General features: G+C 44.4%; 1 protein-coding gene across 7 annotated transcripts in view; it reads left to right on the forward strand.

The window, feature by feature from the left end:
- Positions 1–11,387, forward strand: part of tnfaip8l1 (tumor necrosis factor, alpha-induced protein 8-like 1) — a 55,455-nt gene extending 44,068 nt beyond the window's left edge. For 6 of the 7 annotated variants that reach the window (XM_078555705.1, XM_078555709.1, XM_078555707.1 and 3 more), the window contains exon 2: positions 9,539–11,387. In XM_078555705.1, the coding sequence (XP_078411831.1) occupies positions 9,544–10,104 (561 nt within the window). In that variant the 5' untranslated portion in view covers positions 9,539–9,543 and the 3' untranslated portion in view covers positions 10,105–11,387. Of the gene's footprint in view, positions 1–7,961; positions 8,174–9,538 lie in introns of those variants that run through there. The other variant, XM_078555706.1, reaches the window with a different exon arrangement.
- Positions 11,388–14,461: the final 3,074 nt, after the last annotated feature.

A 14,461-nucleotide genomic window follows, 5' to 3' on the forward strand; every position in this document is an offset into this window, starting at 1 on the left:
AACTTGAGATTATTAAAACCCTGCTGCCCTTGCCTTAAACTCACAGCAAGTCCTGTTCCACTATCATCCCTGTACTCGTTGACCTACATTGGCACCTGGTCAAGCAACATCTCAATTTTAAAATTCTCATCCATGTTTTCATGTCCCTTCATGGCATCTCTCTTCCCAATCTCTGTAATCTTCTCCAGCACCACAACCATTCGAGATATCTGCGCTTCTCTCATTCTGGCCTCTTTTACATCCCCAGTTTTAATCGCTTCACTAGTGGTGGCCATGCCTTCAGTTGCCTGGGCCCAAACTCTGGAATTCCCTCCCTATACCTCTGAGTCTCTAACCTCGCTTCTTCTTTAAGATCCTTCTTAAAACCTATCCCTTTGACCAAGCTTTTGGCCAACTGACCTAATATCTCCTTATGTAGCTCAGTGATGTACTTTGTTTTATAATGCTTCTGTGAAATCCCTTCGGACGTTTCATTACATTAAAGGAGCTATGTAAATATAAGATGTTGAACTAGTGTTTTATCAAGGTTCATCATACCTTTCTTCCTTTTGTACTCTATGCCGATATTTATAAAGCCCAGGATCCAGTTTCTCTTCTCAACAACTTTCTTAGCCTGCCTTACCCCCTCCAATGATTTGTGTGTGGCTACCCCAGGTCTCTTTGTTCCTTCATCCCCTTTAGAATTGACACTTTATTTCATATTGTCTCTCCTCATTCTTCCTACAAAATGTATCACTTCATGCTTCCCTGTGTAAAATTTTATCTGCCATCTGTCTGCCTATTCCTGCCTGCTTATGTCTCCTTGAAGTCTATTACTTTCCTCCTCACAGTTCACAATACTTCCAAGTTTTGTATCATCTGCAAGGTTTTAAATTGTACCCCGTACCCCCCCACCCCGCCCATGTTAAGAAAAGCAGTGGTCCTAGTAACTATCCCTGGTGAACTCCAGTGTATATCTTCAAGCAGACTGAAAAACAACCATTCACTACAACTCTCTGTTTCCTGTCATTCAGCCAACTTTGTATCCATGCTGCCACTTTCCATTTTATCCCATGGGCTTTAACTTTGCTGATAATCCTGTTATGTGGCACTTTATCAAATGACTTTTGGAAGTCCATGTACACCATATCAACTGCATTACTCTCATCAACCAACGCTGTTACCTCCTCAAAAACGGAATCAAGTTAGTTAAACAATGTTTTTACCTTTAACAAATTCATAGCTTTCCTTAATTAGTCCACACTTGTCCAAATAACTGTCAGTTTTCTCCTTATTTCTAAAACCTTTTCCACCACCGATGTTATTATACTGTCATTGCTGGGTTTGTCCTTACACCCATTTTTAAGCAAGGGTGTAACATTTGCAATTCTCTGATACCGCCTCCATATCTAAAAAGGATTGGAAGATTATGGCCAATACCTCCACAATTTCCACCTTTTACGTCCCTCAGCAGCCCATCTGGTGGTGTGACTTATCAACTTTAAATACCGCCAGCCTTTCTAATACCTCATTCTCAATTTTAGCTCAATCAATTTCCCAACTACCTCCTCTTTCACGATGACTTTGGCAACATCGTCTTCCTTTGTAAAGACAGGTGCAAAGTATTCACTTAGTATTTCAGCTATTCCCGCTACCTCCATATTTAGATCCCCTTTTGTCCCTAATCCACCCTACCCACCCATCCCCCCCTCCACCCTCCCACAAACTACGCTCTTATTATTCATATGCCTGTAAAAGACTTTTGGATTTCCTTTTATGTTAGCTGCCAGTCTCTTCTGATAATCTCTCATTGCCTTTTTTTTCACTTCTCTCTGAACTTTCTATACTCGGCCTAGTTCTCACTTGTATGACATCTGTCATGCACACCCTTTTTCTGCTGTGTCTTGTTATATTTGGTTCTGTGTACTGCAGCAACAGAGATCAGGAGCACAGAAGAGGGAATGTGTTGTCTGAAAAATAAAAACCAGGATTGAGTAGTGAAGATCTAGCTCATCCAGTACACAGAATGCTCCCACAAAAAGCAATGTGATCAGGACCAAATAATTTATTTTGGTGATAGTGGTCAAGGGACTAATACTGGTCAGGACACTGGGGATAACTTCCCTGCTCTTCTTCAAAATAATGTCATTGAATCTTTAGCCTCAAATTGAGAGGACAATTGGTTTAACGTCTCACTTGGATCATGGCTTATCCGCTTTTGAACTCCACTTAACTTCTGGGAATGTGGAAATTGGAGAGTAGGTGCATATTCTGCTTGAATATTTGAGGATCAGAGAGCATTTATAAAGCACTGGTGTAAAATCCATGATGGGTAGGTGGTATACAGCAGGTTGTTGGGCTGAAAGCCCTTTTTCTCATTTTGTAGCCATTCCTGGACATTGGTCTTCTTTATTATTCCTATTCAATCCTGTTGAGCTGGAAGTCCGTGTGTCCCACCAACTAGAACTTGACTTTGGATGAATGGGAGCTTCCAATAGACGAGATTCAATGATGTAAAAGAACTCTCACAATCCACAAAAGAACTAGTTTAACATTTCCAAAATATTATATTGGGGTGGGGAGGTAAGGTGGGCTGTGGGGGTAAGAGAAAGAGGAAGGGACTTTTTTGCATTGGATTACATTGGCCTGTTGCCATGCTAAATATAATTTCAGTCCAACCAGTCCGTGCCAATGTTTGTGTTCTACTCGAGCCTCCTCCATCTGTCATCATCTTAATCTATCATGGTAATTGTCCATTCCCTTCCTCTGAACGCACTGGCTACATTTGATGTGTGATCATCGTCAGCCATCAATCAAATGTCACAGCATCAAATTTCTACCGTGTGATTTTCATGGGAAAAATCCAAACAATCCAGAAACTACTGGAATTTTCTCCTACTTGAGCTTGCTAGCACTGTAACACATGCCCTTCCTCTTCCCCAACCCTCCCCCATTTCTCAAAAACATCTTAAATATATACTTACTTTGTGTCAAAGTAGGAATTGGCCATTCAAAGTCTTTAGTCTGATTCATCAATTTTATAGCTGTGACAGCTCTCTACCCTTCGAATTCTAATTTCCAGTCTCTTTCTATACCCCTTAATATCTTTACTTCCGAGGTTAGTCCTAAAATAGAACAACTAAATTTTGATATATATTTGATATATACATATACACATGTAGAGAACAATTGTTCTCCATCTACTCTGCCCATTCCCTTTGTTATTTTTAATACCGTGATCAAGTTGCCCTTAACATCCTCATCTCCAAGGAATATTTTCTCAGTGTCACATCATCTCAGGGGTCATGATGGTCAACTGTTCCTGGATTCTCCTAAGGCCAGTATGTCTTTGCTAAGATAAAAGTGTCAATCATCCAGACCTTTTATTATATATCAATAGCAGAAACTGCAAGCACTTGAAACCTCATATTGTGTAAATAAACATTATGCAATTGACAGCGTAGATCAGAGAGCCAGAACTGTCAATCAAGCAATCCTGAGGTTCAAGTGTTTCAGCAGGCTAACGGATTTCTGGGCTCTCAGCCAAGCCCTAATATCAATTAGAGTTCTAAAACACCTGAGACCCAGTGAAAACATTGCCTGATTGACTGCTATTGCTCTCTAATCTAGGCTGTCAGTTGCACTATGTTTATTTACACAAGATGAAGAGGTTTCAAGTGCTTGCAGTTTCTGCTATTTGTATTTTAAACGTTCTGAACGATTGACAGATTTATTGGCCTATAGTAAAAAAAGGTGGAAAGTTATCAATGAATGCCTGTTATTTTTAAAGCTTTTTATACACCCTACTGTCACTATAGGGGGTTCATTGATTCCAGTGTATGGTAGGTGAATGGACATGGAAGTGCCAAAGCTTAACATGAGGGGCTATAGAGAATGGGTGAGGGGATCATACCTTGGTATAGGGGCATAAGTTGCCATGGGTTGTGCATGAGGGGCTTGAAGCAGCATGGATGGGGCTTGAGGAATGTGTGGTAGCTGAGGGGGTGTGAGGGAATGAGGGCTAGAAGGCCTTAATTTTTTCATTATAACTGGGCTGCCAGTATAAACAGCTCACTTGTGTACCCGGCAGCCCCTATGACTGCCTCCAAACTCTTTCCTGGGTCAGCTGGCTTGACTGTAGTCCATCCCACCCCACCCCCACCAATGAAAATCTCATCTTTTTTGGTGCTTTTTCCCAAGGTGGGTGCGACAAGCTGGGAAATTTTCCGACTCCGCTAGCCATCTCAAGGATGAAAAACCAGCCGTTAACTCTGTTTCTCTCCACAGACGCTGCCCAACCCACTGCATTTTTATGGGTTCAATGGGCTCTTATGTTGCTTTAAGCCTTTTTGGTTCTCTGGAAATAAAAACAGAAAACATTGGCAAAGTATAGTGGTGAGCCAAGCAATTGGATCCAGGGGCCCAGGTACTTAATGACCTATCCATACAGATCTTTTTAACTTCTTTCCCCACCTCTCACCCATGCTCCATAGACAATCTTTTCAGCTATTGACAGGATCTAGGTGGCATTGCGCAAGACACCCCAGAGAGTTGGAAATCATTCCGCAATGTCTCCTGGGCTGGTGGGGAATCCACAACAGTTTTCACTCCCTCTGCTGGAGGATGAATGTTAGAAGTAGACAAATTTAGACTTGGTTCTGACACCCTCTGCTACCCTCCCAATGTCCAAATGGCCTGCCAACACCCCTTCTCTCAGCTGACATGGCATCTTGACCAAGTTAGTGGAAGGCTGTGGGTGCCCCTGAAACTAAGAAACAGCAAGAGTCACTGTCTGGGGCTGGGGTTAACAATTCGGTTTGTTTTGTTATGCTGTGCATTCTGCCTACCTGTACCCCACGGCTTTGAGATTGGGATTGGATTGGCAGTCAGATATGGACCAGCTTTACATTGTGGCTCAGTCCAGTATACCTCTCCCATTTGAACTAGTCATTAATAGGTAGGCAAATACGGCAGCCAATTTGCATCTAGCAGGGAAATAAATGGCCAGATCATGTGGTAGTGGTTGATGGAAGATAGTTGCCAGGAAGCTAGGAGAATGATCTGTTGTTCTTTAAATGGTGTCATGAAATCTAGCATAAATATATACACAGCCCTGCACAGAGCAAGGATTTTTTTTTCACCGGTATCTAGAAAGTTCTGATAAAAGGAACAAATTTGCATTTATTTAGCTTCCTTCACAATCTCAGGACATCCTGAAGTACTTTATTGTCAATGTGGTATAGTGACTATGTAGGAAACATGGCAAACAATCAGTGCACAGCAAGCTCCCACAACAGCAATGAGGTAACGACCTGATCATTCTTTTTTGTGATGTTGTTTAGGGCTAAATATTGACCAGGTCACCACATAAACTTATCTTTGCCTCGAGATCTTTTGCATTCATCTAAGGGGTAGGCGAAATCCCCCAGTACTGCACTGGGGTGTAAGCCTGGATTTTGTGCTCAAGAGCCTGGAATGGGATTTTAAACCCACAACTTTTTTCACTCAGGCAAAAGTGCTACCAGTCAGGCTAGGGTTGACTCCTTTGATGACAGCTTATAATTGAAATGTTAACTTGCCTTTTCTCTGACCTGCTGTGTGTTTCTAGTACTTCCTGTCAATGTTTGACTTCCAACATGTGGAGGTTTTACTTCCTCTGACGCTGCTCACTTTCGGTTACATTTGCAGTTACTGAATAGTGATCTGGAGCAGGAGCCAAGGCTGATTTCTGCTACTCCCACTTCCCTAACCCAGGCATGAAGGCCAGCTATGGTGCCCCACTGGTATCCCAGCTGAGGTCAGCTAACATGAGCTGTTCGGATCAGTTGGCTGTTGGGAGAGCTGGTATCTGGTTAACTTTGCCACCAATAGGGCAGGGAGAAGCTATTTCCCGCAGTGGTTCTCTACACTGTTAAGTATGCCCACTTGGTTACATTCTTAGCACCTCTATCTGGTTCAGGTCTTGTACAAGGGTTGCCAATCTCCAGGATTGCCTTGGAGTCTCCAGGAAGTGAAGATCAATCTCCAGGACACTGCTGTGTGCAACCCTGAAGAAAAATCATAGGAACATGAATAAGTGTTGTTTTTTTAATTTTCTTTGAACACTTCTCTTTACCAGATATAAAAATATTGAAAATTGGTGGGTGGATGCGGAAGGCTATTTGGCTGACACCCAATTGGGTAATGAGTCTTTTGCATAGGAAGGCAGTGCGTCACAAGGATGGGTGTGTTGGCTGGTTAATGGCTGGAGGTTGGGGGTTGTGGGGGGGATGGGTGTGGGGAATGTCATGTGATGAAACCTCTAGGGATCCGTTTGATTACAGTTGGCAACCCTAATTTAAACCTTGGTCTGTACTAAGCCAGTCATTCTCAATTGGAGCAGCAGTAAATGCTAAATCGGAGTATGACATGAGTTGAGCTACATCATCCCATGAGAACCCACTGGGTGGAGCTTCTTCTGTTGTGCTTGGCTTGTGGTGTCTGCAACATTACTAAAGCATACCTTTACTGGCTTGCTTGTCAGGACAGGCCTGTTGGTGTTGAGAAGTACACTGCCAATCACAGTCCCTTATTTTTGAGTAGCAAGTAACAATGTTTCTTCGCAATGCACAGAGATATCAAACCTTGTACCCACTGACCTCTGGGGTCACCGTCTAATCTACCCGTTCACTTCAAGTTCAGGCGGAGACATTGTGGTGGTGGTTTGGCGGGTGGGCTCAACAATCTACCAAATAATGTTTGGTATGTGCTGTGCACCATCTGTGAAGCTTGTTCAAGAACTAACCCAACATTTTGAACAATTCTGGCACTGATGCTCATTTTACAAGCTGGCTTTTACACAGCCTGTGAAAAGAATGGCGAGGCCTGTTATGTCTTCTAGTTCCCATAAATTAGAAATAATCACACTTCAGACTCAGAACGCTGGAGCTTCACCGAGTGTATTTCGTGCTGCTCTCTGAGGCTGGTTTACTGATAAACTGATAACATTATTACTCAGTCCATGACTGCAATGCAGCAGTGAAACATGGCACCTCGGGATATATATTCACATTATAATTAGTTCCTAGCTCTTTATGAGTAGTACAACAATATAACAATTTAACAAGACCTGTAACTGATGACTATTTTTCTATATGTGACTATTACTGGGATAATCCAACACTGAACATCAAAACTTATTAATATTGACCTGTTGTGGTTAATTAAAAAAATTTAACATCTGGCATTGTCTCTTCCCCGCCCCATCCTGGTTCAGCTGGTAAATGCACTAACTTGGGATGTACGATAAATTGAGCCCTAAAGTGTCAAAAAAAAGGCCAGAGATTTGAGCACTGGCCTGCAAATTGCAGTCAGACCAGCAACTCGAAGTGATTGGCCTAAGTTCCTCCAGAGCTGCAATGTGGTGGAATGCAGAGGAGGTGGGGGGGAAGGGAATTGGCCAAGACTGTTGCCGGGAACTGGGCAAGGACAATATTCAGTTCAACTGTTGAGCCCTTTGCAGTTGAATAGTCTGTCAACAGTTACTGATCAGCTAACACATCCAGAATAGCCATTTGAGTGAGGTTAATAAAGTGGCTGCATCCATGGAACCACAATCCAGCATAAGCCTTCCACTTTTAGAATTCAAGGGGTGATGAGGGGGGGTCAAGTAGGCATCTTGCCTTTATTAGCTATGGCTTAGAATAAGATAACTGGGAGGTTATGGGACATGGTGGTGTAGTGGTAACATCACTGGACTAGTAATCCAGAGGCTCAGGCTAATGCTCTGGGGACGTGGGTTCAAATCCCATCATGGCAGCTAGTGGAATTTAAATTCAATTAATAAAATCTGGAATGAAAATCTAAGCACAGAATGGTGATCATGAAACCATCATCAATTGTTGTAAAAGCCCATCTGGTTCACCAACGTCCTTTAGGGGAGGAAATCTTCCATCCTTACCTGGGCCTGAATTTTTAGGATGTTGGAAGCTCAGCCATCCTTGCAGACTCTGGCTGCCTTGCAGCCATTTTATGCTCAAAAGAGCATTGATTAGCAGTAGGTGGGACTTCCGCCATCACTCAGAAAAAAGTCCTGCCTTGGAGAGCTGACGGCCAATCTGATTGGCTGGCAGCTCTCCAGTCCCTGCAGCAACAGTGCTGCAGTGGCCAGAAGAGGGACTGCATGGACCTGCCTGAGACTGAACCAGAGATCCAGGTAAGTGTCAGGGGTTCCCGGGTGGGGAGGGTAAGAAAGGGCTGAGGGGTCGCCAGGGGGGCGGCGATCAGGGCCTCAGGGGATAGGCCAGGGGTGTGAGGGAGGTCACGAGATCACCGGGACTTAAGGGGAGGGCTCCTCCAGCCAGAAGGGGGCTACCGATGAAGGTACGCCTCCACCCCCTCCCCCCCCCCCCCCCACCCCCACTTCCCCCCTTCCCGTCCGAGATCCAACTTTTTTTATTTTTTCAGACTTCCCCCGCAATGCTTCAATCTGCCCCCCCGCCCCCAGCCTAAAAATTGAGGCTGGGCAGGAAACAGCCCTTAAGTGGTCATTGAAGGGCCTCAATTGGGGCAAGGGCGGGCTCCCCGTCCAAGATCTTGCCCACCCCAGAGTAAAATCGCTGCGAGGTCAAGTGGGTGGGAACCCGGAGAGAATCCCATCCCTGGAATTTCATGCTCCCCCCGCACCCCCCCCACCCACATAAAAACCCACCAGGGGTGGGGGGAGCGTAAAATTCTGATCCTAGTCTGGCCTACATATGACTCCAATCTCACAGCAATGTGGTTGACCTTAACTGCCCTCTGAAATGGCCCAGCAAACTCAGTTCAAGGGCAATTAGGGATGGGCAACAAACACTGGCCTTGCCAGTGACAACTCATCAAAGAATAAGTTTTTTTTAAAACTGTATAAGAACACTAGCTATGGCACAGCTGGAGCACTGCATGCATTTCTGGTCATCGCATTACAGGAATGATGTGCTTGCAGATGAGAGGGTACGGAGGAGATTTACAAGGATGTTGCTAAAACCAGAGAATTTTAGTTGTGAGGAAAAATTGGATAGGCCAGAATTGTTTTCTTTGGAACAGTGGAAGCTGAGGGGAGAGCTAATTGAAGTGTATAAAATGATGAGGGGTCCAGATAGAGCGGACAGGGAGGACCTTGGTTGAGGGTCCATAAGCAGGTGCATGGATTTAGGGTAGGAGGTTAAGAGAGGATTAAAGGGATTTTTTTTCCACCCAGGGGGTGGTGGGGATCTAGGTCTTACTGTTTGAAAGGTGGGAGATGGAGAATCCCTCATAACTTCTAAGAAGTACTTTGGTTACGGCACTTCAAGTGCATATCAACGGCTATGGACCAAGAGCTGGAACGTGGGATTAGGCTGGATAGCTACTTGTCGGCCAGCGAAGACACATTAGGCCAAAGGCCTCTTTCTGTGCTTTAATTTTCTACCATTCAAGGAAAAGCTGTGCATGGGATGGTGGGCGGTGGTGGTGAAGCAGATTGCAACTATTTTCTTAAACCCCTGAGCTGGGGCTTGGTGCTGGTGTTCTCTCATGTGGAATTGTGTTGTATTTTTTCCAGAGACGATGGACGTCTTCAACACTAAAAGCCTGGCCATCCAGGCACAGAAGAAACTTCTGGGCAAGATGGCGTCCAAAAGCATGGCCAATATCTTCATCGACGACACAAGCAGCGAGGTCTTGGACGAACTTTACCAGGTGACCAAGGAATACACGAGAAACAAAAAGGAAGCCCAGAAGGTTATTAAAAACCTGATCAAGGTGGTGGTTAAGCTCGGGGTTCTCTACAGGAACAACCAGTTCAACGCAGAGGAGCTGGTGCTGGTGGACAAGTTCCGCAAGAAGGTCCACCAATTGGCCATGACAGCCGTCAGTTTCTACCAGATTGACTTCACATTCGACAGGCGAGTTCTTGCAAACATCCTGAACGAGTGCCGGGAATTGCTGCACCAGGCTATCAAGCGGCATCTAACATCCAAGTCCCACGGGCGCATCGACCACATCTTTAACCACGTTGCGGACTGCGAATTCCTGGCGACGTTGTACGGTCCCACAGAGCCTTACCGCGCACATGTGCAGAAGCTTTGCGAAGGGGTTAACAAAATGCTAGAAGATGGAAACATTTGATTGGAGCACTTGCACGAGTGACAGAGTGGATGTACTGTGAGGTGGAGGGCTTTTTATATAAAAAAAAATGTATGCCATAAAAATGTTTGTTTTGATGAGGTTCCTTTTTCCACACAGATGGCAAAATGCCCTACCACAATTTGATGCTGAAGTATTTTACTACAGTGATTCATTTAATTTCTAGGGCATTGAACTGTGGGCTACCCCATTTTCGAAGCCTCATTACATAATACACATGAGCAATTCAGGAAATAGAGAGATCTTCCTTAGATGGATCCAGGCTAAAGCCAAGCCCCATGCCCAAATAATTGGAATCAAACATGACCTTATGATGAAAATAGCTTTCATGTACACTGGATACACAATCTCCTGTTCAACTGGTAGATGAATAATCTGAGGGGGGCTCTACTCAGCTGTGTAGACCCAGATAGTTTAGGGTTCGATCCCTATTTTAGCCAAAGTGGCTGAACTTGGCCATGGAAGTGGTAGTGAGATGAGAACTGGGCTTGGGCATCCTGGGCTAGAATGCAAGGAGGGAAATCAATTAGGGTTCCAGATTGGCTATCCAATAACCCTGGCTTGAAAGTGCGTGTGGACAAGATCAGGCTCAGCTATGTTGCCCCTACAGCCAGAGAGCCTAACTATGTTCATTACCTGGGCTCATGTGCGTGATTGAGATACACAGGGCTGTGATGCCTTCAAGAGTTGATGTCTTCGAGAAAGGAGGAAAAATATTTGGGGCAGAGTCAGAGAGAAGGGACAGCACAAGCCAAGTCCATCAAGCACTTGCATCCTCTGTGAACCACTACAATCATTCTCCAATTGCAAAGCCTCGGCCTCAAGGTTATAAAAACACTGATTCTGAGCAAGACTGCAGTTTTAGCCTGAAGCCATCAAACAAATCAAATGCTAAATGGACTTACTGTTCCTCATCTAGACTTGCATAGTTTATTTTTTACCACCAATGTCAAATGATTATATACCATGTGTGATACCAGCTATGACTCATGGGGTTTCTTTCAGCATTGAGACACTTAAATTGCTGGGTCCATTTGTGTGCGATTGCCCATCTGCTGTCTGTACTTGGAGCCATTCTGAATCCATACTGAGTTTGCGTTTTATTTGGGGAGTATTGTGTATTGGTTTTCAAAGTGGAGAATTGACATCTGTTATAATGTGAAACAGTTTGCATGCTGCAGTTCTAATCTATATTTCTATCACATCTGTGCTTTAAATATTTGTACTGTAAGTTCACAGTTGAAAAATTGTCAAGTTCCCTTCAACACTGCTCCTCTCGTTCAGTTACTGGCTGTAACTTTCCTAATAGTACTGTTGGTATATCCACCACTAGGCTATGTTTACTCAGCCACACATGTTTGGGCTTCATTGAGTTAGTTGATTACTTAAATAGCAACAGACATGTTTCAGCCAGCTCAACGAAGGGATAAATATCAGTCAGAATCACAAGCAGTGGCCCCTCCTAGATAATGGATGTAGATATCAGTCAGGACAGGTTCAAGCTGAGCTGTGATGCCCACATGATTTAAATATCATGCCAACACTTGCTGTCTGGGCTATACAGAAAGATAACCACTTGGGTGGCAGGTTTGGCTGAGCCACATCAATTTTTTTTGTTTCAAAAATATATTTTATTCTTGAATTTGTAGAGGTACATTACAATACAACCTAAATGTCGCAATTCACAGTGCAATACAAAGCAACTGACTATATGTGGTACGTGGCAAATTATGATGCCTCAATCCACTTACAGTGCAGATTGCATTTTCTTTCCATTAAACATTTCCTGATACATACAGCCCGAGGGGTTTTAAACTGGTTCTAGCCTCTCTGAATACAATGGCAGTAGGGCCCTTAGTTCCCATTGAGCTTTTGTGGAGGTTGCTCAAAACTTAACAATGCGTTCCTTAGCATGAAGTCCTGAACCTTGGGATGTGCCAGTCTGCAACATTCAGCCATGAGCAACAATTTCAATGGGAAGACCAAAGTGGTTCTTTCACTGAGTTGATGGCCTCCCAGCAGCAGTTGATGTTTGGAGCATGGTCCATCTAAATGGAACATTCCACAGCAGTATGACCTGACCCAACCTTCACTAAACTGGGGGAAGATAGAACCTCAGCACATAGTGACACTTGGTATTTGCATATTGAGGATCTATGCATAGTTTGATACAGCCACATGCAAAGTTAACCATCAGGATGAGGGCGATACTTGGTTTGTTTTCTTCCCCTCTCTCTGGAGATTTGTATATCATGTTCCTTGTGGGCAGGGTCCACTTTCAATCCCCAGACAAAGTGGAAAAGGGCTCGGGTGACTGTCACAGCGCTGGAGTAGATTTATAGGCTAGACCAGTACCACGCACAGCAGTACTGAGAGCACTTGAAGCTTCTCACCCGCATATGAGGGAGTGTGGCTCCCACATTCCCAGTTTGTGCTTTATTTTAGCTATACCCACCTCCTGGGTTCTTGGTTCACGCCTCAACCCCTCTGATTCATATTCCCAGCACGTTCAGGTACTCTGACCTGAATATGAAGGTGACAAAGAAGCTGTCGGCCCAGTTCCCAAACAACGTGGCCTGGTTTTTGCTGCAATTTACTCTGGTTCCAACTGGTCGCAGATACTCATTAATCTGTGGACTGAAAGCGGATTCGAGCAGACGACAGAGACATAGTCCAGGTACCGGGAGATCCTGAACTGAGCCTGGGATCTTCTGCTGTCTTTGGCCAACATCTTTCTTGATGGACTTGGCCAAAGTGTTGATACAACACACGAACAAACAGAAGGGAGAGGACAGCCTTGCTTGACTCCAAATTTGAATGGGAAATTTTTGATTCCTACCTGTTAATTAAAACTATGTTACTGATGTCTCTGTCGAGCAGTTGGATCCAATTGTGGATTCCCTCCCCAAACCCCACTCTGGAAAGCATGTCCATCAGGTAGGTGTGCAATATTCTGTCAAAGGCCTTCTCGTGGTCCAAGCTGATGAGGCAGGTGTTCACTCTCCTCCCCTGTACATTGGTGATTGAATCACAAGTCTGTCAGAGATCTTCCTGCTGGGTACAGTGCAGGTCTGATCAGGGTGGATCATCAACTCCAGAGCAGACATGATCTGATTGGCGATGACCTTAGACAGAGTTTTGTAGACAATATTAGGCATGAAGACATGAAATAGGCCACCAATTTCTGATTCTTTCCTCTCCCCTCTTCTGTTTGTAGATGAGGGTAATGATGCCTTTCCTCATGGATTCTGAAATGTTGCCAGCCAGAAGCATACTTTAGCAAACTTCCAGCTGGCCTGGGCTGATCCAGTCCCACAGAATCGAATACAACTCAACCGATAAACTTACTTTCCAGGAATTTCACTTGGCTCGAAGGACCGTGCGTCCTTTGTCAGTTTGTCCTGAGTTAGCGGGTGATCCACACCCCCCTTGCTGTTGTCGAAATCCATCGAGGTAGAGGACAGGGAGGACTGTGAGGCGTGTTGTCTGTGGGCTCCACATTGTACAGCCAGGCGTAAAAGGATTTGTTGTATGTCAAGCTGCAAGGACGTCACAAAGCTATTGTCTATCAGTCTGCTGATCACAGAGCTATCAGTTACCGCTCTGTGCTTGGCTGACAGCTGACTGTGCTTTGTGTGGAGAGTTCACGCATTTATGAATTTCCTATTTCCCAGCCTTCCCATTCTGGTCATGGAGAGGTCAAGATCATTCTATCTAGTTAAAACAAAAAGCTAAAAGCTACTGCGGATGCTGGAAATCCAAAACAAAAACAGAAACAGAATTACCTGGAGGTAATTCTGTTTTTGTTTTTTCATTCTATCTAGTGCCTGGATGGAAATGATGAAATGTTGACTAGATGGGATTACAAATCATTCCTTCAGAGTCAGAGAGCAGAGCCAGCACGAGGGGCTTCATCTGTGTCTGTATTTCAGGATGTGTGCGCTGATGGAATTTGCCCCATCACCTGTACTGCTCATTATCAGGGCAGTCCTACTCTAGGCAGCAGCTAGCTACTTCAGCGTTATGCATTATTGAAAAGGTTGCTGTACGGTTTTGTCCTGGTGAGTGGGAGGATTACCTGACTGAAAGAATGTTTCCCTTTTGAAATTAGTACATTTTACTGTCTACCTGCCTTGTTTGCACTGTACTGGTGTAAAGATTGGAATGTTACACCAGGGAGTGACAGGATGTGGGCCTGACCCTTGCATTCCTCTACGCAGTGAACTCCTGATTTCAATTAACCAAATGTGGACAGTTACTTCTCCATAGGGGATGGGGAAATCCAATACAAGCCTACTAGTGTTGTTAAATAGTAGTGTTTTAGTGGGTGTCTCTCAGT

This window comes from Cetorhinus maximus, chromosome 13 (assembly GCF_964194155.1).
Source record: "Cetorhinus maximus chromosome 13, sCetMax3.hap1.1, whole genome shotgun sequence".
Lineage (NCBI taxonomy): Eukaryota > Metazoa > Chordata > Chondrichthyes > Lamniformes > Cetorhinidae > Cetorhinus > Cetorhinus maximus.